Source organism: Phacochoerus africanus, chromosome 4, assembly GCF_016906955.1.
Source record: "Phacochoerus africanus isolate WHEZ1 chromosome 4, ROS_Pafr_v1, whole genome shotgun sequence".
Lineage (NCBI taxonomy): Eukaryota > Metazoa > Chordata > Mammalia > Artiodactyla > Suidae > Phacochoerus > Phacochoerus africanus.
In genome coordinates, this window is record NC_062547.1 from 46,067,180 (window position 1) to 46,082,849 (window position 15,670).

The window sequence follows — 15,670 nt, forward strand, 5'->3', positions numbered from 1 at the left end:
AGCAAACAAGTGAAAACCACCCATGGGTCCATGAACAGTGGAATAGATAAATTTTATTATAGTCATACAATGAAACACTATACAGCATTGAAAAAAATGAACTACATGCATCTGTATCAACATATATGAAGCTCAAACAGCAAGCAAAAAATGAATTCATGATTCTATTTAAAGTTCAAAAGCAGGCAATACTGACCACATACTATTTAGATTACTTAGTAATGCATTCAGTGAGGTTATAATTATAAAGATAAGGGAATGAATAGCAAAAAAAAAAAAAGCAGGATAGATATATTGCTTCTGATGCAGAGAGAAGGGGATACAAAAGAGGTTACACAAAGGAAATGAGTGGTAAGCACTTGACTTTCTTTTTTGGTTTTATTTTCTTCCCTAAATTGTACAAAAAATATATATATATACACATACATATATATATATATATGGCATTTCTTGTTAACAAATTTAAATGCTAACTAAATTTAAAATATTAAAAGGAAGTTGCACAAAATGTAAAGAAGCAGCCAAACAATGTACTCTATCTGATGGAGGAGGGAAAATCTAGAAAGAAAGATACCTTCCAGGTAAATTAATACTGGATTAAAAGTTCTAGGTTGTAAAGGAAAAAGTGTGAAATACACTCCTTTTCTAAGAACAGGCTTCTAACAATCTCTTAAAGAAACATGAAGCTGCTTCTAAATAATAAGGTGAACAATGTAAACTGTCAGGAAGTACCCACTGACAGAACCCAGCTTTACTAAAGTTTTGCTTGGCTAACAGGGTTGTTCAGTTTGTTTTGTTTAAACTGAAAGCCCTTAGGCAAAGTAGGCAACAGTCAGCTCACTTCCATTCTCCCTCCCCTCCCCTCTTTCCTCAGCATATAACGTATAAAGGCTCTGTGGCTGGCCTCTAAAGGCACTTGAGTTTGAGACCAGCTGCATCCTGACAAGTCACCCTGAAATATCAGGTACCAAGTTTATCCTCAAGGTCATCCTGAACCAAGTGACTTCAAGAGTACCTCCTTTCTCTCACTCCCCGCACCCACCCACCCACTACCCTCAACCTCTTTTAACCAGGGACATAATTTATCATGTAATTGGAGATAGCTGGCAAATTAAGAACAGCCTTGGAAAACTATGACTGCAGGTGCATATGCTCTTTATGGAAAGTGTAGGTAAACTACAAATCAAGACCTAGGTTCTAGTCCCTGTATCCCAATATCTCATGGCATAACATAGAGAATATTTTTCTCTCTCTGGAGCTGAATTTTTTTTCTTTCTATAAAATGAGTAGATTTCAATTAGCAAACCCCAAATCTCTTCTATCTATACAGATGTGTTTATTTTGAAATAAGCTTTTTCCCACGGGTATAGACTCTTCCTGCTTTGGGTCGGGTATAGTAAGTCAGGAGAAAGCACTAAGGAAACAGGCTAACTTGCTCACTAGAAGGGAAAAAGGAAAAAGAATGAGAGAAGGGTCTGCGACTGAGGAAGATTAAAAAAATCAGAGGACTATAAAAACAAGCTTCAGTAAAACCAAAGTTTTACTTACGGTTGGCCCTATTTAGCTTCCATTCTGTGTACAAAAACAAACAATGGAGATCTAACTATTTCATGTAGCATAATGAAAATATTCTATCACACATCATCACTGTTTCACGTGACTTATCAACTTTTATTTTTAAATATGGCCAACTCTGCTACGATGGAGTTTTGTTTTTAGCTTATACATTAACTTGAGCATCACTGTACTGCCTAAAAATTTCTTAATCTTACACGTTTCTTAAAGGAGATTTTAACCAGTGTGAACAGTAAAAGCAAGAGAAAAAAATCTATACATCAATAACAACAAGCACTCCTCAAATAGCTAGAGCCATGGATGGATGTGGGGAGAGGGTACTCCATAATTCTTAATGGCTTTTATAAAGACAAACAAAACCAAAAAAAGAAGAAAAAAGCTAACAAGTAATTAAGGACTTTGAAAGCAACAGTGAAGGGCATGAACATTATTCTGTGGACAATGAAAAGCCATCAGAGATTTAAAACAGAGTGAGTGATTTGATCAAATCTGTGTTTTTGAAAAATAACTCTGATGACAGGGTACATACAGTATTTACAAAATAGAGCATAAAACTATTATGTAGGCTGATGTTTTACTACAAAATATTAACATGATATTAGAAAAAAAACTGACATTAAATTTCCTAAATTTTACAGCATTCTTTACAAAATTCATAGTGGTTATGCCTTGCAAATTCCTGAGGGGAATAAATAATCACTTGAACTTAAAAATCTTTTTTCAAAAGACTTCATACTACATATGTATCCTTTTCCAAATAAAATTAACACTTTAAATAATATTTATGGGCTTTAAGCCCACAGAATTTTTAAATATTTACCTAACCATTTAGAGAGCACTCAACATTTTAGGTATAGAAAAATACCTCACACACAGACGTTTATGCCTTTCAAAACCTTGTATTTATCTAGTCTATGACACACAAAATGATCTGATTTAAAGTTGAAAACTACATTGCAGAATATACAATTAAAATGGCACAGAAATGTATTTTGTTAAATTCTGGCCAAAACATCTTATGTAGACAACAAAAAAAATTTTTTCTTTTACTTCCTATTAGTTTCAGCTGACTCTTGGCAAATACCCTGCAACCTAGTGCTTCTTTCCATTAACCCACCAAGGTAGAACATGGTCAGCAGTAACTAAACTTCAAACCTAATTATGAAAAAATCAAATGTTTTACAAACATACGTCATTATTTTTCAACACAGTATCTAACATCCCAAACGTTAAAAATTACTTAAAATCTACTCCTACAATTAAAAATGTTTATAGTGATATGTTTTCAATGGTTTTTCAAAGATGTTAAAAAATGTTTAAATTCTTAAGGAAATGACAGCATAGTAATTTTATCGATCCAAAAATGAATGTCTGCATATTCTTGTTAAAAGTTCTTTCTCTTCAAAAAATATAGAATATTCGTTCAGATCCAAATACCACACCTTGGAAAATACAGGTTAATAGTATCAATAATAAGCATTTAAGTAAAACTTCAAGATCTACTAACTTGTGAAGTTTTATTCATGTTTTTATTCACACCTTACAAAAAGTATAAACTAAATAAAAGAATAAATTCAAGAATTGGAAGGTAGTATAGAATTCATCAATTCTCCTGATATGACAGGATACTGAGACTAGGAAAGGCTCACTGACTTTTCCAATATGACAGTAAAGCCAAAACTTAACCCTTGAACCTCTATAAATCCAGGTTATTTTTCTTTTTTTTCTTTTTGCTTTTTAGGGCCTCACTCTTGGCATATGGAGGTTCCCAGGCTGGGGTCTAATCAGAACTACGGCTGCCAGCCTACACCACAGCCACAACAACGTCAGGTCCGAGCCACGTCTGCGACCTACACCACAGCTGAGGGGAATGCAGGATCCTTAACCCACTGAGCGAGGCCAGGGACTGAACCCAGAACCACGGACTTATCTCTGCTGCACCATAACGGGAACTCCCCCAGGACATTTTTCCCCTGTATCAGTTTCTACCCAAAACTGTTTGTCTCTCTTCACTTTCTGAAATGAGAATGATTTTACAATTGTCATATACAAAGTTTAGCACTTTGAAAAACAGAAAAATCTCTTGATTTTATTCCCATAAAAATATTGGCTCCCTCTTAATTTCTTTCATAAAGCATACATGCAAACAAAATCACAGATCCACTGTTAAACTTCAGGAAAAAGCATAAGTAAAAATTTTTGTTTTTACAATTGCTCCCAAGTTAAAAATACCTAGTAGTTTCTAGTAATACCCAAAGGGTATTATATAATGACACTGAGCATTAAGTAACCATATATAAACCCTTGAACTACTAGTATATATTTAAGACCCCACCCAAATGTTCCTATTCATAGTGGAATGCGAAGAAGGGTTTCCTGCACTAATAAAATATGCCCTTTTTAAAAGCACAAATTGTATTTTCCTCTAATATAAACTGACAAAGCTCTGTAGCATAACAACGCTGCACTTAGTTAACAGCTGAAAAAGGGTTGCTATGATGGAAAGGGTACCAGACCAGGACTAAGAAGACCAGAAATTTTCAATTTATAAGATTAACAACCACAATTCTCTATGCCAATATATTACAATTAGGTTATGTTAAACTGTAATGCAGTTAAGCTCAGGAAAATTGTCTGCAAATGTGATGAAACTGTGCTAAAACACTTTGCTGGTGTTAAAAAATGCACCCAATTCACAAATAGTCAAATGTCAAATGCTTTTCTCCCAGTCTACACAACTGCTCTACAGTGAATCTTCTCATGACAATTTTTCTCCTGATACATATTTTTAAGCATTGTCTCTCATCGCTGGCAGTAAACTGAAAAAAAAAAAAAAGGCATTACATCTTTTGAACACTTCTTGAAGCATTTGGCTAAATAACTACAGGCCACAAAAGCAGCCTCTGAAAGCACTTTTCAGGAAGCAAGGTGTTGTCTCTATGCACTACACATAGTGTAGTAGCTTGTAGATTTAACTTAAAGAGCAAAGAGCTTCAGATGTAGTAAGAATAAGAAACTTGTTTCAAATATATTGGGTCTCTGGTGCAGAACATATCACTAATCAAGAAGTCTGAAAACCAATGGTATAGACTCCTACTTAAGCAAAATCTCTACACTCATCCTTTTAGTTGTTTAGCAGACAGCACTGAAAACTGGAAAACCTAGTTTCAAATTCCAGCACTGCCACTTACTAGATGTGTGACGCTGGGTAATATCTATAAGCCTCAATATTTGTTCATCTCTAACTTGAGGTTAATGTCATCTGTCATACAGGGTCCTTGTAAGGATTTAAGACATTGTAAGTATTTTGCATTTAGTAAGTGCTCAGTGAATAGTAACTATAGTTAGTGAGTTTCTCCCCAAGGTAGAATAGGTAAGATTTCCCAAGGCTACATAAAGACAGAAACTCTCCCCCTAATGATGATGATTTCAATTCCTTTACAAAACAAAACCATGTAAACCTACAGGAAAAGAAATTGTAAATGCTTTTGGCATATTTCCAAACATTACTAAGTTTAAAGGTTAAATTGTTACAACACCCTCCTACTTATGCAACAAACACGACCCTGAGTTAGTCTGTAAAAGATTTTATTAGCCTGTACTTCTGAAAAATGCAGTGGGAGGGGGGGGTCTTAAAATTATTCCGAGTCTTTTCACCTAAATTAACAAATCTCCGTTCCCAAACTCACCACTGTTCCTTTTATTGTAAGATCTCAGACTTGTCCTCTTAATTATTCAGAATAATTAAACCACACTGATTAAAATGCACATGTATATATATTCACTCATTCTAATGACTGCATGTTATCTTCGGCGAGACATCATCATTATAACAGCAACAGATAAATGGCCTCACAAAGAGACACATCAGACTCTGCCAAAGTGGGAGTAGTCAATCTATTAAAGTTCAAAATAATTCATTTCATTCTGAGAATGCGTCCAATGCATAACAAACTCTTTAAAAAGTGCAATATGCCTAGTCTGCTACTTCATTTCTATTCAAAGATAAAAGGTACTTCTGCCTTTTAAAAAAGCTTCTTGTATTTCAGGAACTTTTTACAGAACAAAACTTTTCTTTTTTTCACCCTGGAAGTTAACATGCTTTCAAACACGCTAATTCAACTCGGGGAACTGATGCGATAAAACCGCCCTCCCTTCCTTACCAAACCTTGCTTTCTGGTAACATACCTGTTCTCTCGAAACGCAAGGCAACGAAGGTCTCCTAAACATTTTGCAACTTCCATAGTAACTGGCTGAAGTTTCTCCGAACGACACGCAGCTGGACCTCCTCCGGGGTCTGATCACAGGCACTTTTTCTTCGGCGGTACTGGACAACCGAGGATGATGGGGAGCTTCCCTGATTTGAAAGAAGTGATCCAGCCCCAGGGCCAGCAGGCAGCCGACGCTCCCCACCAGGCAGGACAGCAGCGGCCGGACGGCTGGGGTCAGCGCCCCGAGGCTGGTGAAGGACACCCACCAGACGAAGCTGGAGAGGAGCAGCACCAGGATGCTGTGCTGGAGCCTCGCCGGGTGCACGAGTGTCAGCAAGCCCACGCAGCTCAGCACCAAGAACCACCTGCCTGCCACCACTGCGGGCGTGTGCGGGGCCGGGGTCCCAGCGTCTCCGTCCCCCCAAGGCCAAGACCCCCACTGCTCCACCAAGAAGTCCCCCAGGTAACAGCAGCCAGGCAGCGCCAGCAGCCACCAGGAGCCGCCGCCGCTCCGGCCCGGGCCGGGGCCCCGCTTGGTCTGCGTCAGGAAGCAGGTGAGGAAGAAGAAGGCACAGGCGATGCTGAAGAGGGGGCTGAGGCTGTGCGAACAAACGCTTAACAGGGTCCGCAGCCGGGCGGCCCCAGCAGCCCAGCTCTCGGGCCCCGAGCCGAACAGCAGGGCGAGGACAAAGGCGGCCAGGGCGCCCAGCGCGAGGCGCGCCGGGGAGAAGGGGGAGCCGCGCCGCGACTGCTGGGGGGAGGCCGGCGGCGGCAGCAGCAGCTCCACGTTGCAGAAGCGGCAGAGGTGGAAGAAGAAGCCGCGCGGAGGGTCCTGCCGCAGGGGGCTCACGCAGCCCTTCACGTAGCCGTTCCTCAGGCTCTCAGGGGGAGAGCCGGCCCCGTCCGGCGGCTGCGGATACCGCATGGCTTTGGCGTCTCGCTCGTCCCTCCTCATGGCCCGGACCCGGAGTGGCAGCAGGGGCTCGGCACGCCCCGCTCAGACAGCAGCAGCGGCTCGCGCTCGGGGCGCCCCCCGGCTCGGCAGCGCTTCAGGGCTGCGCCCGCCGCCTCGGCCCAGGGTCCCCGCCGCACGGCCGGGGAAGCGGCGGGGTCCGCGACATGCTGGCTGAGGAGAGGGGCGGAAGGGGCTTTGCTCCCGGACCGCTGCGGCCGGACCCTCTCCTTTTGCCTCGGGCACTTCTCGACACTGGAGCCTCGGTGTCGCCTCCCAGCTCCCGCGGGCTGCAACAGTTACCTCACGGCCCCAGCCTGGTCCGTTGGGCGCGCGAGCGACGGGCGGGCGCTCCTCCCCCGCCGCTGCCCCGGCCGGGCGCGCGCCCCGCCCGCCGCCCGCGCGCTCTCGCGCCCTGTCCTGTCCAGCAGCCACCGGCACCGCCTCTTGTTCTCCTAGCTGCTGGTCTCGACGTGAGCCGGGGACCCCTGCCCACTAATAGTGCGGGGACTGGAGAGAGCGCGGCTGGGGCTGCCGGAAGACTGGCCGGGGCTGGGAGAGACAGGCGGAGTCCTTTTCGGATAGAAGAGGGCGCGCCCGCCATCCTGGGACCCCAGGCGCGCAGGTTCCCTTTGGGGTAAGTCACAGACTCCAGCCAGGCTCCGACAGGTCACCAACGGGAGCTTGGGTTAAGAGGGCGTTTATGGCCCCCAAGGGGATTGCCTAGTAGAGAAACTGAGTTGAAGAGGCGGCGGGTCCTACCTCTACCCTCATTTCAGTTTAGGGTGGGTCATTGGACTGTCCAAGCGTGCTGTGACCCGGTAAGGGTCAGCCACCACCAAGGTCATGGCGAACAAGCTCATTGTGGCTAGATCTGTCCCTCAGCAGCAACGTGGACTCTTGGGCCACGCTGCAGACCCTTGCAACGGTTTTTAAGGAGAAGCATGCACCTGGAGCGCTCTCTGGAAGCATCCTAGTAGATATTATGGAGTTTGTCTTTCTCAAGAACCATCTTCATAGGAGAGGAACTACTGTTCCATCTTAGCACTCCCTGCCCAAACATACCCTCTGTTCACATCTGTATCCCTACCCCCAACATGCCTAGAAAATCTGTTGGAAAGTTCTTTCCACGTAGAAGGCTTTTTCACTGTAATTGCGTGTTGGGGGGGGGGGGTTTGCAGGGGGCGATTGAAGGATTAGGAGTTCTCACCAAGACCATTGCCTAGTTTATATCAGTTGGCCATAAAAGAAGCTAAATAGGATGCTATCTGTGAATTACTAGTGAAACTAACTGCACGTAGGAAACACTGGCTTGAAAGCGGGAAGAACTTTGCTGTACCAAAGGGACTGCTCTGGAATCTCACCAATCATAACTGCCTTAGAGAGTGAACTGTGTTTCCCTCCACCGAAAGTCTCCCTTCAACCTCATGACAGCCCTGCATTTCTCAAAGAGCTAATTCCACATTTTTCCAGGGAGATGTGAAACCTTACTGTGTGGTAAATCCCACAAACAGGCCCATTTTTCACCAATTAATCTCTGCCCACAGCCATGACCTAAAACAGACTATTTTCATATATGGTCATAGTTCACATACATAGCATAAATCACAGAGAAATTAGCACAAGTGTTTGACCAAAATGAGAAAAGACCAGAGTTCCTTTTCCTTGTTTGCCTCTCGGGTAAGGGGAAAAATATTTAATAAAGTCTTCAAATTGATTACTGAGATGCTTGCCCTAAAAGATAAAAATTCATGGGTTTTTTTTTTCCACAACAATTGAATTTTTTTAAAAAAAAACTCATTTCAACAGAACTCAGCAAATACATTTTTAAGTATATTGAAAATAAACAGAAGCATCACTACCAGTCAGAGATTAAAATAGGAAACTTAAGGATACATTTTGAGTAGGGCATGACAAACTAGTATCAGCATCACTGAAGTGCAACATTACAAATTTTTGTAAAAAAATAATTGTTTTGAAAATTAGAACAAATTCAGATTAAAGTTGTAATAAAGTAGTTGGAGTTCCAGCTGTGGCCCACAATGGGATAGGGAGTGTCTCTGCAGCGCTGGGACACAGCTTCTGTCATGGGCCCGCACAGTGGGTTAATGATCCGGCGGGTAGGTTGTGACTGCGGCTAGGATTTGAACCCTGGCCTGGGAACTCCATATGCCTCAGAACAGCCAGAAAAGAAAAAAAAAGTTGTTATGAAGTTGTTGTTTTCAAAACTTAGGTTGTCATCTAAGGTAGGATGGGCATGATAATGGAAATAGTAGTAGACTAGAAATCCATGTCATAGTTTCTAGTCCTGGCCCAAGCATTCATATCCCAGGATTAAGCAATTCACTTAACTTTTACAGGTCTCGGTATTCTCAAATGAACTTTTACAGGTCTCGGTGTTCTAAAATGAAGCAGTTTAATTTTGGTGAACTTAAAACCCCTTCCAGTCTTGAAAAGCTATGATTTCTATATGCCAAAAATATATAGGCATTTTTAGGATCCAAAGATTGCCAAGAGCAACCTTTAAATTATTTGTGCCACTACACTAAAGCAAACTCTGTGTTGACAAGTAAAAATAAAAGGATTTGTATTCAAGGATTACTATCTGGAAAATAAAATTCAAAGCCCTCTTCATACTTGCCAGTTCTCCTCTAAGCTGTCTTCCCAGGTCTTTTTGAGGCTAAAAGTCCAAGTCTTTCAATAACCTGTAGTTGGAGTGCATCCCTCTAAACACCAACCCTAGCACCTGAGGGGATTCTAGGATAAAATATAAGGACGTGACCAAAGGCCATCGGTTTACTTAACTGAAAACATGCACAAAAAGAATCAGCTAGCTGTGTTTATAGCAACTCCCTTCTCTGTTTACAGTCTTTGTCAGAGGTTATTAGTAGGCCGCACGTCTTAGAGTTCAAATTATTTAGTTATTGTTTCACTAGATCTAAACAACCAATAGAATTACATAGCTCCTGTCTTTAGGTTGAAGAAAATAACCATTGTCTCTTGTGAAAAAAAGACTCAAAGAAACAGCATACCTTGACTTTTTTCAACACTTTCTACTCCAGCTTCATTCTACCTAACTATGCCTTCCGTCAAGTCTTGACATAATCTTCCCACTAGAATCATTCTCCCAGTTTGATAATCCCTGATGTGAGATTCTAGTGCTTACCACCCAGCTCCCAAGTCCTGGTGCAATGCAACCGTCTGTCTACTTCTTTGTTCTGACAATGAGATCCATCCTCCCAAGCTTCATAGACAGAGTTTTCCCATATGCCCCAGTTTATAAGCTGAGAATTTTGTTTTGTTCTCCATTTCAGGTACCCACACCGATAGATTGCCAATGCCCCAATTAATTATGAAAGAACTAAAATCCTGCCTATAGAGTTCCCGGCGTGGCTCAGCGGTAACAAACTAGACTAGTATCCATGAGGAGACGGGTTCAATCCCTGGCGTCACTCAGTGGGTTCCGGCGTTGCTGGGAGCTGTGGTGTAGTTTGAAGACACGGCTCAGATTTGGCGTTGCTGTGGCTGTGGCATAGGCCAGCAGCGGAAGCTTCAATTGGACCTGTAGCCTGGGAACTTCCGATATGCCATGGATGCAGCTCTAAAAAGCAAAAAAATAAAATAATAAAATAAAAATAAAATAAAATCCTACCTAGGTATTTAGGCCAAAAGCTCTGCCCCTAGTCTACTGGCTAAAAACCCCATTTATTGACCTTTAGGGTGCCACTGCCTGCCCCTGTCTAACTTTCCAAGCAACAATTGAGATATCCCGTAATCGGGCTCAGCCCAGCTGTTAGAACATCCACTTCACCTGGCACCTCAGGGTCTCACCGTTGCTGGACTGGATATTGTCCTCTCTGTGAATTCTCTTGTTCTCTCCTTAAACCTTCATCCTCAGAATAACAAATGGGCCTCATATTAGGCCTCAACAACCCCTGCCCACCTGCCCCATCCTCTGATAAGTCTAATTCCCTGTTCTTATACCTTGTGCTTGTAACCTTTTTTTTTTTTTTTAAGTTAGGATTAGTTCCTAAACTCTAAAATCCAGATGTAAAGAAAACCCATTTCTAGAGCAGTATTCCCAGAAATTCCCTTCCAAAATTAAATATTTTTAAATGGATCTTAGTCACTACATCTATTGGTGACCCTATTATAGTTATTATCATGGAATATAAGTAGGAAGGGATGGTAAAGGTGGATGCATGAGAGATAATTCTCTGTCCAGTCATTATTACTGTCCTATAATCAAGTGACTCCTCGGGATCTGACTCCTTAGCTCAGATATATGGAGAAGCCTCTAAAGATTTGCTAAGTGTAGTTGAAAAGCAGGGGGAAAAGTTTGCCAGTTCTTTAAGAGCTTTTTATAACTGTTCTCATTCTGCTTTGTCACCTCTCAACCTTGGTTTTCAAACATTTTTCAAAAGAAGTGTTAAGCAAATAAAAGCAGACTGCTGTTATTGAAGTGGAGATGCCCCAGCCCAGAGCATGACCACTGGCAGGTCACTGACACCTCCTATGCTGACCTGAAGCCCCTCTTTGGAACCCTTGGGCCAAAAGAAAGAAAGGAAATAGAGGGGGAGGAAGGGATAGAGAAGGGAAGAAAGGGAAAGGAAAGAGAAAAAGATTGATTTAAAACCTATGATCTGAAGTAGATTTGGATCTGATTGGATTTGGATTTTGGAACATGCTTAGAACTGAGTTCTCTTTCTAAAATATAACTTTTCAGGAGCTCCTGCTGCGGCGCAGCGGAAACCAATCTGACTAGTATCCATGAGGATGCAGATTCCATCGTGGCCTCGCTCAGTGGGTCGGGGATCCAGTGTTGTCACGACCTGTGGTGTAGGTCACAGACTCTTCTCTGATCCCACATTACTGTGGCTGTGGCATAGGCAGGCAGCTGTAGCTCCGATTAGACCCCTAGCCTGGGAACTTCATATGCTTAGGGTATGGCCCTAAAAGAAAAAAAAAAAGGCAAATAAATAAATTTTTAAAATATAACTTTTCAGAATTTAGTAACAGAAGCCCTAATTCCTCAGGGATAATGACATAAAATAGTCTGAAAAATTTTAAATATCAAGGAAACTTCCAGGAATAGCCAGTAAATCAAGCAAGATCATTGAGATACCAAATTCCAAAACTAGAGCCATTCCTTAAAATACATGAAAACCTTACAAGATTTTAAAGAATGAAAGAATTAACATTTACAAACTTACATTTGAAAATTTTAAAAAGACTGGCTTTTCTCTGGCATAGAAGAAATCATTCTGTTTTCAATATGCAGTGACTATTCTTTGGCCCAAGTATATCAATATCTATTTTCCTTCCAGCCAATACTCATCTGAGAATCTGAACCTCACTTTGACTCGCTCTTTAGATCATCTCAACAAGTATTTATTGAGTGCCCCCCGAATGCAGAGTACTGTGTGCTAGATGCTATTTAAAACATTAAAAAAAAACGTAAATTCCTTTAGAAGCTTCTTCAAGCTCCCTCTTTTTGTGGGACGTAGGGCCTATGCACATGTAAACTATTAAAGAGCACAACAGAATACCTGATACCAACTGTTGGAAACAGTACTTGAGAACTTTTTTTTGGTCGTTTTTAATGCCACACCTGCAGCATATGGAAGTTGCCAGGCTGGGGGTCGAATTGGAGCTGCATCTGCAACCTATACCACAGCTCATGGCAACGTCGGATCCTTAACCCACTGAGGGAGGACAGGGATCGAACCTGTGTCCTCATGGATACTAGCTGGGTTCCTTACAGCTGAGCCATGACAGGAACTCCAAGAACAATTAAAGAAGGAAAGAGTAATTCTTTTTCAGAGTCTCCCTGCTGTGTGATTATCTCAGCTTGTTTTCAAGATTCGTTTCTCTTCCACCAGTTCCAGTTCTCTTCCTGCTCTGCCTGTCTTCTTTCTCTCATCTCTATATTTAATCCCTAATTCCTTTTACTTCCTCAGCTCTCCTAAGTACCACTATCCCTGCCAACATTTAACCTCTCTTCCTTAATGACTGCATTCATTCACTTAAGTGTTTATCAAGTGCCTGACATTGTGCTGGGCACTGTACTAATAAGGATACAGCCTTTAAGGGTTCATGGTGAAAGCTAGAAAAATAAAAGGACTATTAGTGCCCAGTGTAATAGGATCTGCGACATAGATGTAAGCAAGCTCAGTGTACTCGGGGAGCTTGGAGAACGGACGCCTGAGACCAAGGTGGAGGATTGTGTTAAGAAGTAATGCTCTTAAGGAATCAGAGAAAGAGATTTCTAGGCTCAGTATTGAAAGATGAGACATTACCTAAATAAAGTAGGAGAAAAGATAATCTGGGCAAAGGAAACAAGCAAGTTTAAAAATCTGGAGGAATGGTGCACTTGGATAATTTCAAGTATTTGATGGCTGGAGGGTAAAGTATGAATGGGGCAAAGAACAATAATGAAGGAATGAAGAGGCTAGAGAAATGGTATGGCCCTAATATGTGGATATTTATTGTTACCATTTGTTATACAAAGGTTCATATTCTGTTATATTTGTTTACATGGTAATGTCGTCAATGTGCTCTTCAAACCCCAAAATCCTGTCTTATTCAGTCTCCATGTCATACATAAGTACTGAGTTAATACTCAGAATTTTTTTGAAGTATGTTTGTATTTCTCAAAAAAATTTAAATCAGATTTAAATTTTATTTTTATTTTTTATTGAAGTATAATTGACATGCAATATTGTGCCAATTTCTGCTGTATAGCAAAGTGACACACACACACACATTCCTTTTTATATTATTTTCCATCATGGTCTATCCCAGGAGATTGTATCTAGCTCCCTTTGCTATATGGTAGGACCTTGTTGTTTATCCTTTCTAAAGGTGATAGTTTGTTTCTACTAACTCCAAACTCCCAGTCCATCTGACTCCCTCTCCCCTCCCCCTTGGCAACTACAAGTCTGTTCTCTATGTCTGTGAGTCTGTTTCTGTTTTGTAGATACTTCATTTGTGTCATATTTTAGATTCCACATATAAGTGATATCATATTTTAGATTCCACATATAAGTTGTATTTATCTTTCTCTTTCTCACTCACTTTACTTAGTATGATAATCTGTAGTTGCATCCATGTTGCTGCAAATGGCATTATTTTTTCTTTTTTATGGCTGAGTAGTATTCCACTGTATACATGTACCATATCTTCTGTATTTATTCATCTGTCAGTGGACATTTAGGTTGTTTCCATGTCTTAGCTTTTGTGAATAGTGCTGCTGTGAGCCTAGGGGTGCATGTATCTTTTTGAATTACAGTTTTTTCCAGATGCATGTCCAGGAATTAAATTGCTGGATCGTATGATAATTCTAGTTTTAGTTTTCTGAGGAACCTCCATACTGTTTTCCACAGTGGCTGCACCAACTTACATTCCCAAGAACAGTGTAGGAGGGTTCCTTTTTCTCCACACCCTCTCCTGCTTTTGTTATTTGTGGACTTTTTAACGATAGCCATTCTAACTGGTGTAAGGTGGCACCTTATTGTAGTTTCGATTTGCATTTCTCTAATAATTAATGATGTTGAGAATCTTTTCATGTCTCTGTCAGCCATCTGAATGTCTTCTTTGGAGAAATGTCCATATAGATCTTCTGCCCATTTTTTGGATGGGTTGTTTATTTTTCTTATTATTGAGTTGTATGAGTTGTTTGTATATTTTGGAGATGAAGCCCTTGTCAGTTGCATCTTTTGCGAATATTTCTTCCCATTCTGTAGGTTGTCTTTTCTTCTTCTTCTTTTTTTTTTTAATGGCTTCCTTTGCTGTGCAAGAGCTTGTAAGTTTGTTTAGGTCCCATTTTCCAGTTTTTGTTTTTATCTCTATTGCCTTGGGAGACTGACTAAAATTACATCATTTTATTTATATGTCCTTTGGGTATGTTTTTGTTTTGCTTTATTAGTCAATGAATTTTAATTGAAACTTTTAATACATGATTTAATGCAAAAGATTCCATATTATTCCTGGAAAATGTTTTTCTTAACATCTATTTGTACCACATCAGTTAAAGAACATTTTCTCTTAGATTTATAGAAAATATTATTTCTATATTTATGTTTTATTCAATTCCCAATATAAAGTAACTGTTTAAGAGATGTGTGGTTGAATTTTTTTTTATTCAAATGATGGTACCTAGATTTATTTTGCTATGAAGGAATATATTTTACTTTTAAGAATTTTTATTTTTTTACGTCTAGTTTTCAGAGCAACAGTTGTATCTTTGACACAAATCCCCTATATTTTTACCAAAACGAACTGGTAAAAATATTAAATCTATAACTGTTAATCTGAAATATCCTGAATTTTTTTGGTATTAAACCTAAATCCCGAATCTTGAACAATAAACAGCAATGCAAACTCTTTCCAAGTTTCCTGTTCCCTCCTTAGACAAGCGGTAGTTTCTTCGGCTCTGGCTATCCCAGCAGATCTGAAGGATTACAGCCACGACGGTGGCAGCCTACCGTTGACACTGAACTTGTGGTTAATTGTGGAGTTCTGCCACAAAACCACCTCACTACCACAAGCTGGATTCTTGCCCAGGAGAGTGACAAACTGCCAGGCTAAGCAATGTACAGGAGGCAGCAAGAGCAAACTGCCTTTTACCCCAGATAGCAGTCATTGCTAGATTCCAAATGGAGCCAGCAGCGAGGCACACCAAGGAAAAATTTCGAGGTATGCTTTCTCCACTAAACCTACTTAAAATACATTTATGTTGTTTTGTAAGAGAAGCTCAAAAAGATTCATCCGATTCATTATCTAGCATCATCAATAAACTGGAGACTATTCATGAATAGATTTCTTTAAATGAGCATTGGCATCAAAAATAAAAATTATTACTGTCAACTAGTAAGTGAGCCACCTACATATGATCACTGCAAATAGGAGTAAAGAATGTGTCTTTGTGTGT

The 15,670-nt window shown here is 40.7% G+C and overlaps 2 protein-coding genes across 4 annotated transcripts in view; one reads left to right on the top strand and one right to left on the bottom strand.

Moving 5' to 3' along the window:
- PDE3B (phosphodiesterase 3B) overlaps nucleotides 1-7,025 on the bottom strand; it is a 189,261-nt gene extending 182,236 nt beyond the window's left edge. For 2 of the 3 annotated variants that reach the window (XM_047776229.1, XM_047776228.1), the window contains exon 1: nucleotides 5,764-7,023. In XM_047776229.1, the coding sequence (XP_047632185.1) occupies nucleotides 5,764-6,741 (978 nt within the window). In that variant the 5' untranslated portion in view covers nucleotides 6,742-7,023. Of the gene's footprint in view, nucleotides 1-5,763 lie in introns of all 3 variants that reach the window. The other variant, XM_047776230.1, reaches the window with a different exon arrangement.
- LOC125125355 (translation initiation factor IF-2-like) lies at nucleotides 6,771-10,167 on the top strand. The gene is made up of 2 exons (XM_047776231.1): nucleotides 6,771-7,375; nucleotides 10,053-10,167. The coding sequence occupies exons 1-2, from the start codon at nucleotides 6,906-6,908 to the stop codon at nucleotides 10,066-10,068; spliced, it is 486 nt and encodes a 161-aa protein (XP_047632187.1). The 5' UTR covers nucleotides 6,771-6,905; the 3' UTR covers nucleotides 10,069-10,167.
- Nucleotides 10,168-15,670: the final 5,503 nt, after the last annotated feature.

What these genes read in the sequence shown, in the direction of transcription:
- LOC125125355 (XM_047776231.1), top strand. Translation starts at nt 6,906, where the DNA reads ATGCTGGCTGAGGAGAGGGGCGGAAGGGGCTTTGCTCCCGGACCGCTG.